This window comes from Carcharodon carcharias, chromosome 15 (genome assembly GCF_017639515.1).
Source record: "Carcharodon carcharias isolate sCarCar2 chromosome 15, sCarCar2.pri, whole genome shotgun sequence".
NCBI lineage: Eukaryota > Metazoa > Chordata > Chondrichthyes > Lamniformes > Lamnidae > Carcharodon > Carcharodon carcharias.
In genome coordinates, this window is record NC_054481.1 from 33,635,551 (window position 1) to 33,655,876 (window position 20,326).

Here is a 20,326-nt window from a genome sequence, read left to right on the forward strand (position 1 = left end):
GGTAGGAGGAAGTGTCTGCGAGTTGACGCTCAGCCTCCGCGAGGTAGAGGTCAGTGCGCCAAACAACAACAGCACCACCCTTGTCAGCGGGTTTGATGACAATGTCAGGGTTGGACCTGAGAGAATGGAGTGCAGTAAGTTCAGAGAGAGACAGGTTAGAATGGGTGAGAGGAGCAGAGAAATTGAGACGACTAATGTCGCGCCGACAGTTCTCAATGAAAAGATCGAGAGAAGGTAAGAATCCAGAGGGAGGGGTCCAGGTGGAGGGAGAATATTGGAGATGGGTAAAAGGATCCGTTGAACTGGGAGAGGACTCCTGCCCAAAGAAGTGAGCCCGGAGACGAAGACGGCGGAAGAAGAGTTCAGTATCATGCCGAGCCCGAAATTCATTGAGGTAAGGGCGTAAGGGTATGAAACTAAGTTCTTTGCTGACCACTGAACGTTCAGCATCGGAGAGGGGAAGGTCAGGGGGTATAGTGAATACACGGCTGGGGTTGGGATTGGAAGAAAGGGTGGGGATGGAGGGACAGGCAGGGGTGGAGGGTCCTAGATGGGTGTTGGTGTCGATGAGTTGTTGGAGCTTGCGTTCCTTAGCACTTGAGAGAAAGAGAAAAAGTTTCTTGTTGAGGTGTCGGATGAGCCGAAGGATAAAATGAAACTGGGGGCACGCGCAGCTTTGAAAAAGGGTACAGCGGTGCTGCTGGAGGGAGAGGTCGAGTGTGTTCATATGGCGGCGCATGGCACTGAATGTGGATTTCAGAATGTGATGGGAACAGCAGTCCGAGAAACGTTTTATGTCCTGGAGATACCTGTAATCCTGGGTGGGTTCGAAACATGAGGGGTGGAATTTCAGTTGAAATCCACGTGGGGTAAGTCGGAGATGGAGACAGTCACTGAGAAAGGAGATATGGCTGTGAAAGCGGGTTGTAGTAAACACCTTGTCAAACACCAGGAGGGAAATGGAAAGCAAGGAAGGTGAGCAAGACAACAGAGAGATACGGAAATCTTGTCGCAGAGAGGAACAGAACTTCTTCAAGGAGGCAGGCATTTCCTGAAGAGCAGTGGCAGTCAATTAAACACAGAGATAAAAACAAAAAAACTGCGGATGCTGGAAATCCAAAACAAAAACAGAATTACCTGGAAAAACTCAGCAGGTCTGGCAGCATCGGCGGAGAAGAAAAGAGTTGACGTTTCGAGTCCTCATGACCCTTCGACAGAACTTGAGTTCGAGTCCAAGAAAGAGTTGAAATATAAGCTGGTTTAAGGTGTGTGTGTGGGGGGCGGAGAGATAGAGAGAGAGAGAGGTGGAGGGGGGGGTGTGGTTGTAGGGACAAACAAGCAGTGATAGAAGCAGATCATCAAAAGATATCAACGACAATAGTACAATAGAACACATAGGTGTTAAAGTTGGTGATATTATCTAAACGAATGTGCTAATTAAGAATGGATGGTAGGGCACTCAAGGTATAGCTCTAGTGGGTTTTTTTTAAATTTTTTTTTATTTTTTATATTTTTTTTTAAATAATGGAAATAGGTGGGGGTCGGCGCGACATTAGTCGTCTCAATTAGTCGTCCCCAGGACTGTCACTGACCTCATCTCCTCTGGGGATCTCCCTCCCACAGCTTCCAACCTGATAGTCGCCCAACCTCGGACGGCCCGCTTCTATCTCCTACCCAAAATCCACAAACAGAACTGCCCCGGTAGACCGATCGTCTCAGCTTGCTCCTGCCCCACAGAACTCATTTCTCGTTATCTTGACTCCCTTCTCTCTCCCCTTGTCCAGTCCCTTCCCACCTACATCCGTGATTCCTCTGACACCTTACGTCACATCAACAATTTCCAGTTCCCTGGCCCCAACCGCTTCCTCTTCACCATGGACGTCCAATCCCTCTACACCTCCATCCCCCACCAGGACAGTCTGAGGGCCCTTAGCTTCTTCCTCGAACAGAGGCCCGAACAATCCCCATCCACCACTACTCTCCTCCGTCTGGCTGAACTTGTTCTCACGCTGAACAATTTCTCCTTCAACTCCTCTCACTTCCTCCAAATAAAAGGTGTGGCTATGGGTACCCGCATGGGCCCCAGCTATGCCTGTCTCTTTATGGGGTATGTGGAACATTCCTTGTTGCAGTCCTACTCCGGCCCCCTTCCACAACTCTTTCTCCGGTACATCGATGATTACTTCGGTGCTGCTTCATGCTCTCGTCGGGACTTGGAAAAATTTATTAATTTTGCTTCCAATCTCCACCCCTCCATCATTTTCACGTGGTCCATCTCTGACACTTCCCTTCCCTTCCTTGACCTCTCTGTCTCAATCTCTGGTGATAGACTGTCCACCAATATCCATTACAAACCCACCGACTCCCACAGCTATCTCGACTACAGCTCCTCACACCCCGCTTCCTGTAAGGACTCCATCCCATTCTCTCAGTTCCTTTGCCTCCGTCGCATCTGTTCCGATGATGCTACCTTCAAAAACAGTTCCTCTGACATGTCCTCCTTCTTCCTTAACCGAGGTTTTCCACCCACGGTCGTTGACAGAGCCCTCAACCGTGTCCGGCCCATCTCCCGCGCATCCGCCCTCACGCCTTCTCCTCCCTCCCAGAAACATGATAGGGTCCCCCTTGTTCTCACTTATCGCCCCACCAGCCTCCGCATTCAAAGGATCATCCTCCGCCATTTCCGCCAACTCCAGCATGATGCCACCACCAAACACATCTTCCCTTCACCCCCCTTATCGGCATTCCGTAGGGATCGCTCCCTCCGGGACACCCTGGTCCACTCCTCCATCACCCCCTACTCCTCAACCCCCTCCTATGGCACCACCCCATGCCCACGCAAAAGATGCAACACCTGCCCCTTCACTTCCTCTCTCCTCACCGTCCAAGGGCCCAAACACTCCTTTCAAGTGAAGCAGCATTTTACTTGCATTTCCCCCAACTTAGTCTACTGCATTCGTTGCTCCCAATGTGGTCTCCTCTACATTGGAGAGACCAAATGTAAACTGGGCGACCGCTTTGCAGAACACCTGCGGTCTGTCCACAAGAATGACCCAACCTCCCTGTCGCTTGCCATTTTAACACTCCACCCTGCTCTCTTGCCCACATGTCTGTCCTTGGCTTGCTGCATTGTTCCAGTGAAGCCCAACGCAAACTGGAGGAACAACACCTCATCTTCCGACTAGGCACTTTACAGCCTTCCGGAATGAATATTGAATTCAACAACTTTAGGTCGTGAGCTCCCTCCCCCATCCCCACCCCCTTTCTGTTTCCCCCTTCCTTTTTTTTCCAATAAATTATAAAGATTTTCCTTTTCCCACCTTTTTCCATTATTTAAAAAAAATATAAAAAAAATAAAAACCCCCACTAGAGCTATACCTTGAGTGCCCTACCATCCATTCTTAATTAGCACATTCGTTTAGATAATATCACCAACTTTAACTTTAACACCTACGTGTTCTATTGTACTATTGTCTTTGACATCTTTTGATGATCTGCTTCTATCACTGCTTGTTTGTCCCTACAACCACACCCCCCCTCCACCTCTCTCTCTCTCTATCTCTCCGCCCCCCACACACACACCGTAAACCAGCTTATATTTCAACTCTTTCTTGGACTCGAACTCAAGTTCTGTCGAAGGGTCATGAGGACTCGAAACGTCAACTCTTTTCTTCTCCGCCGATGCTGCCAGACCTGCTGAGTTTTTCCAGGTAATTCTGTTTTTGTTTTGGATTTCCAGCATCCGCAGTTTTTTTGTTTTTATTTGTTTGAATCATTTCTAATGTCTTGTCTAAAATCATTGGGTAAGGTGGTTAATTGTGGAGCTCAACGTTGAGTCTGGAAGACTGTAAAAGTAGTCCCTGGCTTTGGCCTCCAAGGACAATACTCAATTCAATCAGCATTGGGTATGGATGATGTTCAGTGAAAGATGAGGGACAACACAACTGCAAATGTGGTTATGAGTTATGAGTCTCAGACCATGGAAGGCATCAGATCAACCTGCCCACGAAGACTGATTTTAGGAGGCACTTCATGTCTCCACCCAACGTGTCAGGTGGTCAGCAAATGGATAGTTAAACTAGGCATCCCATTATAAAAGTATTTCCCATCATATGAAAGTGCAGTAGTCTAAATCTTCCTTTAACTTTCATTAGAATAGTGTTGGAGACCAAGGACAGAGAGATCAGATAAGGTGTAGGGTGGAGAATTAAAATGAGAAGCACCCACCCTAGCTACATTTTGTCTACCCGGAGTAGTGGATACTGCATCATGAGCAGTAAACACAGCGTTCCAAATTGAAAGGAAAACTAGTAAATTACTGTTTCATCTGGAGAGAGCATTTGGGTCCTGGATGACGTGAAGAGAGGGGGTAAAAGTGCAACAGTTTTATCTCTTGGACTTGCGTGGAAGGGGGTAGGGTGTCAGGGATGATTGAAAAGCAGTAAGAGTGCTGCAGAGGGAACAGTCTCTTTAGAATGCTGCTTGGGAAAAGGAAGATATACTTTGTGATGGTGGAAATAGCAGAGGCTGGTGTAGTAGAAAGTGTGGACAAGGGGATCCTAGTATTGTTCCAGGATAGAGGAAAAGGAGCATGAACCTAAGTGCAGAAAATGGGATGGACTGGATTGGGGGAAATCCTTAGTTGTGAAAAAAGCTATACAGATTGAAAGGACTGGTATGGAATGTGGCATCATGAGAACAGACGTGACAGAGACAGAGAAACTTGAGAAACTTACAGAAGCAGTATGGAAGGAAATATAGTTAAGGTACTTGTGGCAGTCAGTCAGGACTTATAGTTGATGTTAATCAACAGCCTATCCTCAGAATGAGAAGTAGGGAAGTCGAGGAAGGGAAGAGTCAGAGATGGAGCACATGAAGGTGAGGGAAGGGTGGAAATTTAAAGCAAAGTTGAAAACATTTTGCAGTTCAGGCAACAGCAAGAATCAGTACCAATACAGTAACCAGTGTACTGAAAAAGGAGTTGGAGGGAGAACTGAGGTAAGATATGGGTAGGATTTAAATATGAAATGTTCCACATATCCCACAAAAAAAGGGAGGCATAGCTTGGCTGTTGGCAATACCTAGTGTCTACTGGGAGATTGGTGTCATCAGAGGGGCTAAGACTACAAAAGATTTTCTATAGCTGAACAGTCAGGTAAATTTTCCTCCTAACCAAGAGCTCCATACACTGGAATGCACATTAGGAATTTAGGAGCACACCCCCACAATTTGTAGAGAGGAAAAGATGAAAGTGCACTCTATTATGTTCAGTTATATAATCTACCTCAAAGGAAGTAGAGCGTTGTGATAAGCTGTTGGAAGTTAAATTCAAAAGATGTTCCAAACTAATACAAAAAATGCAACGACGTTCAAAAAACAAAGCAAATGCTTTTAAAGCTCAAATTCTGCACAAACAGCATTGAGATTAGAGGAGAATTCAATGGGATTTTATAAAGGAATACAACATAAAAGCAACTGAAAGCAAATGTAAACCTGAGAAGAGATTTATAGAATTTTCATATACCTTTATTCATTTTTAAGATAGATTTTCAATTAAAGTCAAATACTGAAAAATTACTACAAATTCAAGACTGAAATATCAAGGTGCATTAGATAATTTCTAGAATTCCATTGTACTTGGGAACTAATGTGTACCTTCTCTGCAGCTTGTGGAATTGACATCTAGGGACATCACAGGAGACCCAGCACTTAAACAGGCAAACACGGTTGCATTTTCATTGGATAATGAAGTCTAAAAGATTGAAAACAATTTTCTTACTCATCCCTCAATGATAAATCATTTATTTCTATACCAAACAAAATACTAACAGCTGAAAATGTGTCCTGGTATTTTCAAATTCTCACTATAAAACAAGACCAATCTCAAATACAATTGGTATTAGCCACAATGTACAGAGGAAGGCAGTTAATAAAGGATGTCACAGACATAAATAAAGTTATTCAAAGCTAGGCAAGTAAAACTCAGATCATTACTTCAAAGTTTGCTAAGAAAAGGACCAGAGGACATACACAGGGATGAGAAGAAAAGTAAATCCAGAACAGATGGAAAACTTTCTTATACCAAACATGTGATCACTGCTTTCGTGAACTTAAAAAGGTAGTCAAGATAGCAAATTGAATATTATTCAAACGACAATTAAATGCTGTCAGAGAGCTAGTTTATTTGAAGACTAACCTTTAATGGATCAAATGGCATTTAAGCAATCCTGACCTTTTTCTAACAGATCCAGAATTACAATATTTCACATCCTATTAATTTAGTGCGAATTTTTCTAAATATATAAATCTCCAATTTTAGTCTTGTAGACAGGGAAAACATAAAGAGTATATTGCATTTTTTTGTCACAGTATGAAATCTTAACTGCTCTACAGTTGAGCAGATGCTAAAACTCACGATCAGATAAAATCCCATTTCTAATTACCAGCTTTTTCTCCAGCATAAAACAAAAAAATTCTGGATGTTGGAAATCTAAAGTAGAGATAGAAAATCTGGTTCTGATGAAGGGTCTGAATCCAAAACTTTAACTTTCCCTTCATCTCCAAGATACTAACCAACCTGATTAGTGTTCCAAACATGTTTTACTTTTGTTTCTGATTTCCAGCATCAGTTGCAGAAATTGTTACCGATGATTCAAATATCAATTTTCAATCTCAAGAAAATATAAAACTCGGTATGGATTTGTTACAAAATGAATAAATTAGGGCTTAAAACTTCCAAAGTATGAAGGTGGTGTATATGACATCAAGCAAACATTTAGATTATTCATGTGTTTAATTGTAAAGTAACAGTTTACTGGAACTAATGGGCCAAGCTGCTGAAAGAGCAAGGTGATAATACTGTATCAAGGGAAACAGAACATCAAAGAGCTGAGTGCAAGGAATGCGCATCTCCTTAACCAATCAGACTGAAGAATTAAGAAAGTAACAGCACACGGAACTGAGAAAGTGTAAATTAGAGTGGGTGAATTTAACGTCAAATCAGTTAGAGAAAGAGAAATAATGGGAAGGAAAGAAAAATTAGGCTGAGGAAAACAAAGTAACAGTTAAAAAAAATTAAAAATCTCTAACAACAATTAAAAGCAGATGGAATGAGATTCCACACTTCTAATTTTTTTGTGCCAGAGAGGGTGACAAGCACCAGTGAGCACATATTTAAACCTTACTTAGACTGAAATGAATGATACTTAACTTTCTGTGGGAAGTTTAGTTCATAACTACCATGCAAATACATCAACTTCATGCAATTCAATGCATTTCAATGATGAGGCAGACAGCAAGATGTTTTTTGCAAAGCTAATCGCACAGCAGTGCAACTTGGACAGCAAGTTTTAGATATTTCAGCTTAACTAAATACATCTGCACCCTCACCTGAAACTGCTGTGCCATTTTGCATGTAAATAACAGCGAGTGCCATTAGCCTCCGCATTATCTTGACAGTAAATTATGGCTCAATAAAATGTCTCTCTCCCACCCCTCCATTTCCTGTGGTTGATTGTACTCAGGAACATCTGATTTCAAAGAAATAAGCTGCACCATTTCTCACTCAAGCTGTAGCGAGACATATCTGATAGAATTTTCCAAAATTCAGGGGAACTGAAAAACGTAGAATACAACCATTAAAAGGCTTTGATGCAAATGCATCAGTAAGTCCAAAATTAAATTTGCAGCTAAATTAGTTTGGTAAGACACCTCAAGGATGTCATCTGGAGAAGATACCTCACAACAAATATAAAACTATACCTTATTTAACTGTAAATTCAACATGATGGTTCCACCATTGTCCCTTCCTGTATTCAAGTTCAGCAGAAGAATTGTCGGGTATTCAGAGGTGACTGATACATCCGGTCCATTCAAAACAAAAAATCTCACAGAAACAACATCCACAGCTTCTCGAAGGACCGGTTGATTACGAAAACATGATTTGCCACTGTTACTGTGTTCAGTTTTATTTGGTTTTATGTATACTCCCAACATATCCAGGTCCTTCATTACTGTGCCATTGCTTGACAGAGTGAAGTTATTAAACATTGCAAGAAGGGATCCAGCATCGACAGGTATACATACTGCAAGAGATAGAACATTCAAAAGCTTGTATTTAGATGTCTTTGTAAAATGTAGACAATACTACCCTGAATATTGCAAACATTACATCTATAACAAATTATATCTAGTTTCTTTTGAAAAAAAGAACCGCAAAAAAAAAGTTCCTTATCTGGGCCATAAGAGAAACCACAACCAGAACATCTGTAGTTAGTTCAACAAGAATGCAATGCAAAAGCAAAGTGAGGGTCAATTGGTTTATTAAGATGCATTTTCAATTCCTCTCATGTGCAAATAGGCTATTGGTAGGTGCTCAAACTTTATTTTAATAAAGGTTAGTAAGGAGGAATGACATTGCTCCAAAATATTCCACCATAAATTGGCCGAGAACTGATATTCTACCAGTTACTGAAAATTCCTCATTTCATCTGTATCATTGCAGGGTGTACTAAATGATATCCACATAGTTCCTCATAAAGTCACAAAATCTAAACATTGGGAAAACCAAAGACATCATTTTCATCCCCACCCCATCCCAATCACAAATTCCATAACTATGTCAATGATTTCACCAGTTTCCTAGACATTATCTCAGATTGAACCAAACTGTGGCATCCTACTGACCTCTCAACAAAGCATGCTTTTCATAAAACAAAAATCTGCTTTCACACCTTTAATACCATCCGCCTCCTAGCCTTAACCATGCTTTTGTTATGCCTAGGTTAAACTATTTCAATGCTCTCCCAGGCTACCTTTCATCATCCATTTTCTGAACAGTTCGATATCACTCTCTGTAATGCTGAATCCTATTCCTCACCAAGCCCTGCTCACCCATAACTCTTCTTACTCCGATGCCTCCAAATTAATATTCTCGTCCTTATTTTCAGATTGTGACTCTTCTATATCTCTAAAACCTCCAACAGACTTCCAAAGGTCACCCCAAACCCAGAATTATTCATTTAATCAAATCTGGAATTTCTCCCCTCACCCTTATCATTGTTAGATGTACTTTCAGCCACTTTAGCCACCTCCTGACTCCCCAAAGCCTGTCCACCATCGACAAGGCACAAGTCAGGAGTGTGATGGAACACTCTCCATTTGCCTGGATGAGAGCAGCCCCTACAATACAAGAAGCCTGACACAATCCAAGACAAAGCGTCCACTTGATTGGCACCCCATCCACCACAAAAAACATTCACTCCCTCCACTAATGACTCACAGTGGCAGCAGCGTGTACCATCTACAAAATGCACTGCAGCAACTCACCAAGGCTCCTTCGACAACACCTTCCAAACCCGTGACCTCAACCACCTAGAAGGAATAGGGCAGCAGATGCATAGGATCACCACTACTTTTAAGTTCCCCTCCAATCCACTCACCATCCTGACTTGAAACTATATCAACTTGTTGGGGACCAGGTATGCAGTGGGTTAGATACTTGTCTTTCACATCTGTGATTAGATTTCAAATCCAGCTAAAACTGATGCTAGCTGCTAATGTCCTGTATGAATTGAATTTGGACAGACTCAGTGCACAGTAGGAGGTAGCCTTCTAAGTGCTGTAACAGAATGATAGAGTCTTCGCTCAGGTTAATTGTACCATATATTCATTGTATGTGCTGACAGGAAGGTGCTCAATTTCCTATTATTAGCATTCTGCGCCTCATCAACAATTTATTAAAAACAGAACACACCTGTTAAATAAGCTTCAATCTCAAAGGAGATGATCCAGTTAATGTTGATACTTTCAACAGCAAGTTGCAACCATTTCATCCATGGTGGAGAATCCAGTGTTTTTCTGCATACTACACTTTCACTGCAATTTACAATCTTCACGTGAGAGTTAGGTAATGCATTTGATCCTATTAAAAGGAGGACAGGGCAAGGCTCTACGGGCCGGTTGCTGACAGCACAGTTTTTAAGATGAATGACCAGTTCCACAGTGTGTTCAGGAACAAAAATTCTGAGGAGAGCCAAAGCAGATTTTGTATTTGTGTAAACTTAATACATTTTAAACAATCTTTCTACGGATTCTAACTGAGACTTACTTCAAGTGTGAAACCTGATCAATGGGAGAAAGAATCAGCCCAAGTGAATTATTTGGTTCAAGAACAGGCACATTAATCAATCGCTGAACAAGCATCTGAGGCTGAAATATGTAGGAGCACTTAGTCGTGAAGCCCTGTGAGAAAAATCAAATGCATATACCTGTAAATCTGATGTACTTGTGCATCAATCAATACATGCATTTTAATGGGTATAGCAGTGTACTGTTTGGCTACTGAACTCATAATGCTGAAGCCTGGACTAATAATCTAGAGAATATGGGTTCAAGAGACTGGAAGTAAAAAGGAAATGAAATTTGACTATGAAGTTGTCAGATTTCCTGTGAAGAAGAAACCTTGCTGGTCTGGCCTATATGCAATTCTAATGTCACACCAATGTGGTTGACTCTTAACTGCCTTCCGAAATGACCAAGCAAACCACAGCCACCTTTTCAAGGCAACTAGGGATGGACAATAAATACAGGCCCTGCCAGAGATGTTTAAAACCCATAAATGAAAAAAACAGCCAATAATTTTTTTCTATATTCATTGTGTCAGCATCACAATATTTTTCAAGAAAACTAGAAATAGTAGTCTTCTAGGGTCAGCAAATATATTTTGGTGTTCAGAAAGTTAGGCAAGTGTTCTGTTTCGAACATGCAATGTTAACATTACAAGGCAATGGCAAAAAGCCACAGAGCGAAAAGGTATACTAGCATAAGTTATTAAATAGGCCATTGTTGAAGAAGCATGATGCGATGAATTAACGTGTAGCAACCACAATTCTCAGAGTGGAAGAGTGCTCAGTCACTATGAGCATGTGCTAAAGACCTTTGCTACAGGAAGAAAACAAACAAATTTTAATGCCATAACACAATGCAGAAAGAAATAATTTTAGTACAAGTGTTAGGAAGAAATTCACAAGCAGTGATGCATAATGCATTTTTAAAGTAATGCTAAAAATGGCCATCATTCCAAGAGTCAATTTTAACTCGAAGGTTTTCAGACAAGAATTCTACACCATTTAGCACATGATACTATACCTTTACTTCAATTTTACCATCATCTTTTGGTAGGTGTGCAGCTACAAACCAGTCACCCGAAACAGGGTTGGAAATATTTAAAAAAGTATTACTCTGGACTTTGGACATCAGTGGGATGCTGAGGTTGAATGAAGGAAGAGCAACTGTATTTATTCCAAACTTGGTTTGTAACGGATTAATTATTGGTGGGGCGCTTGCCCGAAAATGGCTGTTGAAAAAATATATGGAGTAAATTAGATCAAAAAAGTCATGCAAAGACATAACCAGAGATTATCTGTACTTGCCTATACACTTTGGCTACAAAGCATAATTTTTAAAAATATTAAGTTGCAAGGACAATGTAGTGATTCATAAATTTCTAGGCCGTTGCTTCAAATTAGTCATCAATGCAATTGCTAATTAGGTATATCATGAATTGCTTTCTTAATCTGCCCTTTGAATTTTTTGGTTCTACTTAATAGTCACTGAGCAATTCGGTCCATTTGAAACTTTTATCAAATTCAAGTTCATAAAAATCCACATACACAGTGATATTAGTATTTTGGCACTCTGGCCCCTTTCCTTTCGAGGCTTGCAAAATCCACCTCAGCAGCACAGTATTTTCTGGCACTCGGAAGACAAACATACGTGCATTTCCGTACCAGCTGTACAAGGAAAGTTTTTGAGGAGCTTGAGCGTAATATTCAGATACGTAGGTTCGACCTGATAAAACAAAGTAAATACATCATATTCACAAGTAAATTACATAATTTCAAATATACGGATATACAAGGCAGCCTTAAAGGGATTTTCGGTGAAAAGAGGAGGGCAAAATAACTGAAAGAAAAAACCTTTTGTTTCTTCATCATTTAGAGCAAAGTGCTTCAGGCTTTTCCAGAAATTAGACTATAAATGGCCAGGCGGCAGATTTGAAGCTGGCTTGAAACCGAGATAACTGGGGTCCAAAGCACCAACACAACTGATGGATTCAAAAGTAACCAGAAGTGAAAGGGCTGGAAAGGGATGGGGAATGCATAAAAAAAAGTTAATGAGAAATTGATACTAGCGATGGGTGGAAACTCTAAACCCTTATGAAGTTTAGCTATCAGAAATGACAGCCGAATAAATGGCTAAGAGGGAAATACACTCAAGAAAAGGGTACAGTAAATCCAGCACAGGAGATAGATTGGAGAAGGGGAATACAGGACTGGGGAAGGGGGATAGAGAAGATGTAGTTAGTCACTGGAGATATTCTAAACAAAAAAAGCACATTTTCTTTAATTTTCAGACAGCCTTAAGCTTTGGCTCCCAGTTTCAGAACTTCACCAGTCTTGGAATGTACTGCAAACTATACACAGAATTCCAGAAGATCATGCCACGTTATAGCTCTAGTGCTGTCTGCAAGAAGACAAATATAAGAACCAGATGCCTTAAACTTTTCATTCAATTCAGAGTTGGACTATTATGAATATTTTCTCAATATCTCTTAAAAAAGAGATATTGTAAAACCAATATTTTACACCTCTTGATGTAGATTAGTCACAAAATATGCATAATCCAACTAGGCTTCCAGGTAGAGAAAAAAGGGACTTCAAAACATCAAAATTTGTGCACACTGTTTTACAAAAAAGGTATTTCTTGACATCGCAACATTAAGGAGAGCACTCCCTGCACATGTGCAGCTGAAGAATTGACATCATACTCAGCGATGTCCTACCAAACTGAGTTTTGAAACTGGTTCCCTTAATCTTACTTCACTCACTTTTCCAGAACTGCTTCATCCAATTCAGTGTCATTGGGAGCTGGAGCCTATCCCAACAGGCAATGAGCACTAGGCGGAGTACACTGAGGACGGGATGCCAGTCCTCTCACAGGGCACATAAACACGCACACTGGGGGACAATTTACCTTAGCCGATCCACCTAACCAAAACCTCTTTGGGTGGTGGGAGGAAACCAGAGCACACGGGGGGAAACTCACCCAAACACAGGGAGAACATGCAAACTCCACACACAGGGTCCCTGGAACTATGAGGCAGCAGCACTAACCACTGCACCACCGTGTCACCCCAGTTCCCTTAATCCTTACAGACAAAATAAGAAGCAAATGTAGCAGGATTGGGGGAAATAAGAGTGCAGTGGAATTACATTTAAAAGTAAATAACGAAGTAAGAAAGTTATTTAAAAATCAATAACAAATGGATCTTGATGCTGGTACTGACAAAGAGGGATCTCAAACCTACCTCAGACTTTCAATTGATAATCTTTTAATGAGTTAATAAAAATCAATAAAAATGTACTTAGATTTTTTTCATAAAAAAATATTTTATTCAATCATCCAAAATGGGGGTTGAAACCACAACCTTGAGATGAAATGTCTCATTATCCACAAAATGAACTAGCCAGGCTATACAGAAACCCCCTCACACACTGGCTTTCCAACTTGTTCACCAACTTTATTACGCTTTATGCGCTCCATGGTTAGATAAATGAACTATGTGCCACTTGGATATCTTTATGCACTAGTTTTGTGCTCAAAGTGGTTTAAAAAAAAAGCTGATTTTTCATTCTTATTATCAAATCTGGAACCAAGAGAATTTCAGAGATTACATGGTCATGTATTTGTGCTGTTAAGCTGGGGAGAACCAAATTTCAAACCAAAACACTGAACAAATCAGAAGAAAAAAATTGGTTAAAACCTGACAGTTGACATTCTATTTATGTGGTTAGAGTGTCAGCCTTAAACTGGTCTGGGAACAAATGGCATAGACCTTTCAACTTGGCAGGAGAAACTGCACGTCAGTGGCTGCAGTGAGGGCCTAGCATGCATTATGACCCCAATGGAGACCAATAAACCAAAAGATCCAAATTTACAGGATGAGAAAAACCAACGGACAAGATTTTACTTTTTAATAACATTTACTTAACCAATCAAACCAAAATCAACATAAATTAAACACGTATGAGCAGGCAAATTGTGGTCACTATCAACTCAAAATTACACATTAAATAGCAAATACATCTAAATCATAGATCTCAGTTTACTGGGCAGTCCACTAAACAATAATTTCAGCCACAAAATCATTCAAAGCTCTGAACTTCCTCAGGCAGAATTTCAGTCCCTTTTCTTCGAGGATTTAGCCACCAATCCTCATCCAGCGGAAGCTCCCAACCAACCTGAGTTCTCCAGGCATGGTCTTGACCAAAATGGTGCACTTCTGCAGAACCTCCACAGCTTTGGTCATGACAGTCTTGTCGGCGTGAATCCACCAGAAACACCTTATTTTCCTTTATCTCCGCTCCCAGATCCAGCCTTCCTGTTCCTTCAGGCTGCCTGCTCTGCAACACAGGGCAGGGCCAGGGAGAGAAATCCCGGGCAAAAATAAAAACACCTGGAAAAACTCAGCAGGTCTGGCAGCATCTGTGGAGAGGAACACAGTTAATGTTTTGAGTCCGTATGACTCTTCAACAGAACTAAGTAAAAATAGATAAGAGGTGAAATGCTGGTTTGGGGGTGGTGTTGGGGGGGGGTGGGGGGGGGGGGGGGTGGTGGAGGGTGGGACAAGTAGAGCTGGATAGAGGGCCAGTGATAGGTGGAGATGGCCAAAAGATGTCATAGACAAAAGGACAAAGAGGTGTTGAAGGTGGTGATATTATCTAAGGAATCTGCTAAGGGTAGAAAGCAGGACAAGCAACGTACAGATAGCTCTAGTTGCCCTGCTTTCTGTAAGCATGCAGGTGCAGCAGGCAGTAAGTGGTATGTTGGCCTTCATAGCCAGAGGATTCGAGTACAGGAACACGGGTGTCTTGCTGCAATTGTACAGGGCCTTGGTGAGAGCAGACCTGGAATATTGTGTGCAGTTTTGATCTCCTTATCTGAGGAAGGATGTACTTGCTATAGAGGGAAAGTTTACCCGACTGATTCCTGGGATGGCGGGACTGACATATGAGGAGAGATTGAGTCGATTAGGATTATATTCACTGGAGTTCAGAAGAATGAGGAGGGTTTTCATAGAAACCTATAAAATTCTAACAGGACTAGACAGGGTAGATGCAGGAAGGATGTTCCCGATGGTGGGGGAGCCCAGAACCAGGGGTCACAGTCTGAGGATATGGGGTAGACCATTTAGGACTGAGATGAGGAGAAATTTCATCACCCAGAGAGTGATGAGCCTATGGAATTCATTACCACAGAAAGTAATTGAGACCAAAACATTGTATGTTTTCAAGAAGGAGTTAGATATAGCTCTTGGGGTGAAAGGGATCAAAGGGTATGGGGAGAAAGCGGGAGCAGGCTATTGAGTTGGATGATCAGCCATGATCATAATGCATGGCAGAGCAGGCTCGAAGGGCCAAATGGCCTACTCCTGCTCTTAGTTTCTATGTTCAGCACCATTTGCGACTCCTCAGATACAGATGCAATCCATGGCCAAATGTAGCAATACCCAGGCTTGGGCTGACAAGTGGCAAGTAACATCCATGCCAAGCAATGGCTATCTCCAACAAGAGAGAATCTAACCATCGCTCCTTGACATTCAGTGGCATTACCAAGATTGAATTGCCCACTATCAACATCCTGGGGGTTACCACTGAGCAGAAACTGAACTGGACCAGCTATATAAATACTGTGGCTACAAGAGCAGATTAGAGTCTAGGAATCCTGCAGCGAGTAATTCACCTGATCCACAAAAGCCTGTCCATCATCTACAAGGCAAAAGTCAAGAGTGTGATGGAATACTCTTCACCTGTCTGGATGAGTGCAGCTTCAACAACACTCAAGAAGCTCAACACCATCCAGGACAAAGCAGCCCGCTTGATTGGGACCCCATTTACCAACATTCACTCCTTCCACCACCAACGCACAGTGGCAGCAGTGTGTACAATATACAAGATGCACTGCAGAAATCACCTAGCCTCCTTGGACAGCATCTTCCAAACTCATGACCATCTTTAAGGACAAGGGCAGCAGATGCATGGGAACACCACCACCTGGAAATTTACCATCCTGACTTTGAAATATATCACCGTTCCTTTACTGTCGCTGGATCAAAATCCTGGCACTCCTTTCCTAATGGTACTGTGGGTGTACCTATGCCACACGGACTGCTGTGGTTCAAGAAGGCAGCTCACCACCACCTTCTCAAGGGTAATTATCGATGGGCAATAAATGCTGGCTTAGCAAAAAATTCCCACATTCCATGAACAAATAACAAAAATTGGCTGTAAAGTGATTTGGGACATTGTGAAAGGAGTTGTATAAATGTAGGTTTTGTCTTCCTATCATTACACCTACATGCAGTAGGCAGAGTGACTGTAGCAATGGTGAAATTGGAGGCCCAATGCGGAGTCTCTAAGGATAATTAATCACAGAGTAATCAACTGATGTTAGGAAAGTGGCTACAAAGAAATCACTACATTTACAAAATAATTCAACTCTGTCGAAGGGTCATGAGGACTCGAAACGTCAACTATTTTCTTCTCCGCCGACGCTGCCAGACCTGCTGAGTTTTCCAGGTAATTCTGTTTTTGTTCTGTAATATTATCATTCTGACTTCTCTGGTGCCAACCACTGTCATACAGTTGTGTTGTACACTGAATTTACAGCCTATCCACAGGTTCCATATAGTGTTGCAGCACATTTATACTAAATAAATGTGCAAATAATATATTTTTAAAATTCTAATTGTTTGAGATGCAAGAGAAACAGGAAAATTAATTAGAAAAATGTAATTAATAAATAAGAAACTCCCAACAGCAGAAAAAAAGTGAGACAGCAAATCCCAAGAGAAATCATTTCTAGAAGCACTTAAACCATGGGGTTGGATTGAGTTTCTATAAAGACCCTTTATGGTTAAAATCCCTTTAGGCTGTTTCTCTGTGATTTCAATGGATTTTTTTTGCCAAAGTTAGAATGCATGATTGGAAATCCACACCCCCAGAAAAACTTTAGTTCTGCAGTGAGACCACCTTCGGCTAGATTTTAAACAGGATGGTGCAGGGTGTGGTGAACCTAGGTTGGAATAGAGATTTGCTAAACCTTTCTTTGAGCAATATCCTGGTGGAAAAATGGGGATTTTATTCCCAGACTTTGCAAAAGTAATAAAACGGGTGATAGTGAGTCAACGCTGTTTTGCATCAAGCCTGGTTTTTAGTTTCTTACGTTTATTTTGATGAGGCCTAAGATTCTCAAACCTCTGGTACATCAACACAGCATGTCATCAGAATTGTGCCTACTTTGGGGCATAAAAAATTTAGACTGCTATTTGTCTGTTGGTTTAAATTCAAAACAGAATTTTGACAAGTGTACAATATTTAGTTTTGTGGCACTAGATCTTAAAAGTGACCTTCCATAGGCCCCTTCCAACCACCACCCACTCTTCTCCCCAACCCCAACTCCCCTCCATCCCGCCCAACACCCACCCCCAAACCCCTCTCCAGCCTCCCCCCAAACTCCCCCACTGGTCCTGCAATCTGTGGATTCCATCACAACAGCCTGGCCAGTCAGCTTCAGGAGTTACAGTCTATTAAAAAAAAACACACTGTTGGGGCCCCAAGTAGAAGAACAAAAGGCAGCAGGTGCATGGGGGAAAATACAAAAGAAAAAAGACTTGCATTTATACAATCTTTCACAACCTGAGAATGAAGTGTTTTATAGCCAATGAAGTACTATTGGTGTGTATTCACATTCTAATTTAGGAAAGATGGCAGCCAATTTGAACACAGTAAAGTCCTAAACACAATAATTTAATTAATAGTGGCCAGATAATATACTTTTAGTGATGTTAGCTGAGGGGTAAGTATTGGCCAGGACACAAGGGGGCTGTTCTTCTTCAAAATAGTTCCGCAGAATATTTTATGCCCACCTATTGGGGCAAAGCCTTGATTTAGCATCTGAAATAAAAGAAGTCACCTCCTACACTGTAGCATTCCCTTAGTATTGCATCAGAGTAACAACCTTTATCTCGTGCTCAAGTTCTGGAGTAGGACATCAAGCCATAATCTTCTGGCTCAGAAGAATGATACCCCTGAGCCACAGCTAACCTCCAAGTTCCCCTCCAAATAACACACATCCATCATGAACTTGGACATAAATTGCCTGGAATACCACAGCTGATAGTGTTCAAAATGATAGTTCAAAATGGTGGCAATTCTCAAGAGCAATTATCAACCGGCAATAAATTCTCCCCTTACCAATGCCACCCATATCAAAATAATGAAATTTTTAAAATCTTTAATTCATTATTCATTGTAAAAATACAAATCAGCATTACATAATACCCACCAAGCAAATGTTGAACCCTAAGCATGAATCTGAACTTGCTCAAATCAATCTTTTATGAAATAATTAGGGTGCGTCTCAGTTTAACCAGATTTATGTATCCACAACATTGGTATACACAGTGGCTGAAAACTCTTCCAGGTCAGTAAAGGCAAGGAGGTCTGACATTATTATTACATAATATATAGGAACAGAAGGTCTGAACTGTCCATCTCCTTGGGAGACAGAGTGAAAGCTAAACAAAAAGTGGTCTAATGGTGAATGTATACATCTGACCCCTAGTGGTCTAATAAATAAGAGGACAGGTTTATGACGAAGGCACCCATCTGAACCCTGGTAATCTCTCGGAAAACAAGTATGCCGTTTCAGGTCCAAAGAGCTACCCGAGTTGTTTAGTGTGCACTGTGAAGCAGCTATATAAAAGAGCTGCTTCATTAATCCAAAAGGACATAAATAAGAACAATATATTTAAATAAACACCAAGTAGACATGAAGGTCCTATTTCACTTTTCAACAATAGGATCTGAGTTTCAGATTTCAAGGGTCCAAATTTCAGAGCTCTTGAACTGAATGGCTCTATTATTTCAATTTCATTAGATTCATAATTCATGGAAGGTACACCTTCAATTTATGAATGGGCTATTTAAACAAACAACAAATGCAAGAAGAAAATTAAAAATTTATTTTAACATTTAGAAACTTATTCAAGCTACATTAAACTTTTAGCGACATTTTTAAAAATTGCCAAAGCAATTAAGATACTGAGTTTCATTAAAATTCAGGCTGAAAAACAATCTTAAGAGTGAGAGTAATTCCTTCCAGTTATCTCAGCACTAGTAATCATAATATGCAACATTACATACCTAACTATATTGTGTGTCTATTAAAAAAATGAACTTAAGTTGCTGCTGGCTTTCTGATCGCTAGCCACCTCATAGCATCATGCACAGATTCCAAAGCCAACACACAAAATGGAGCAATTACACCCACCTACCAGTATTACCAAACATTGTAGATTGCAACTCCAATTCACCTAAGAAGTAACACCACTGCAAACAGGTTGAGTGCTCCAACTAAGACAGCTGGCAGCTCACTCACTGTTACGCAGATAAATCAGTTGTAGCTCCTGAAAGTTTTTTTGTGCAGCATGACTAAGGTTTCCCTATTGCTAGCAGGAATAACCACATTCCAAAACAGCAGTTTCACCAGCTCATTGAGCAAGACAAGATTTGCCAATGAGATTTAAAAATAACGAACTACTTTAAAGGAAGTAAAGGAAGTAATCAACTCTAAGGGTTCAGATAGTACAAGCTTTAATATCCAGAACATCACAGTTATGCTCCTGTAATGAACTATCGTTGTGATTTTGGCCAAAAGCCTCATTCAATTCCGACACTTTCTAACAGCCTGTATGAAATCAGGATACCTTTTGTTCTTTTCTCCCCTCATCCCCTTTCTCTGTACCTGGTACTTGTTTGAAACCCAATACATCTTAACATTTACAGAATTATCTGGAAAAACTCAGCAGGTCTGGCAGCATCGGCGGAGAAGAAAAGAGTTGACGTTTCGAGTCCTCATGACCCTTCAACAGAACTGAGGACTCGAAACGTCAACTCTTTTCTTCTCCGCCGATACTGCCAGACCTGCTGAGTTTTTCCAGGTAATTCTGTTTTCGTTTTGGATTTCCAGCATCCACAGTTTTTTGTTTTTATTTTTACGTCTTAACATTTTCCAGTTCTGATGAAAATCCACAGGCCTGAAACATTATCTGTTCCCCTCTCCACAGATACTGTCTGACCTGCAAAGTATTTCCAGCACTTTCTGTTTATCTTCCATAACCCTCAATCCTTTCCAGTCCTTGTTATGTTCTACTAGCTCCAAGACTCCCCTTCAGTACTTTTAAAAGCTCCATAAAAACCCT

General features: G+C 41.1%; 1 protein-coding gene across 2 annotated transcripts in view; it reads right to left on the reverse strand.

The window, feature by feature from the left end:
- Positions 1-20,326, reverse strand: part of pgap6 (post-glycosylphosphatidylinositol attachment to proteins 6) — a 47,681-nt gene that overhangs the window by 17,483 nt on the left and 9,872 nt on the right. For both annotated transcript variants that reach the window (XM_041206808.1, XM_041206809.1), the window contains 6 exons: positions 11,673-11,850; positions 11,149-11,356; positions 10,109-10,242; positions 9,755-10,023; positions 7,762-8,084; positions 5,656-5,752 (listed from right to left, as the gene is read on the reverse strand). In XM_041206808.1, coding sequence (XP_041062742.1) covers positions 5,656-5,752; positions 7,762-8,084; positions 9,755-10,023; positions 10,109-10,242; positions 11,149-11,356; positions 11,673-11,850 — 1,209 coding nt within the window. The remainder of the gene's footprint in view (positions 1-5,655; positions 5,753-7,761; positions 8,085-9,754; positions 10,024-10,108; positions 10,243-11,148; positions 11,357-11,672; positions 11,851-20,326) is intronic.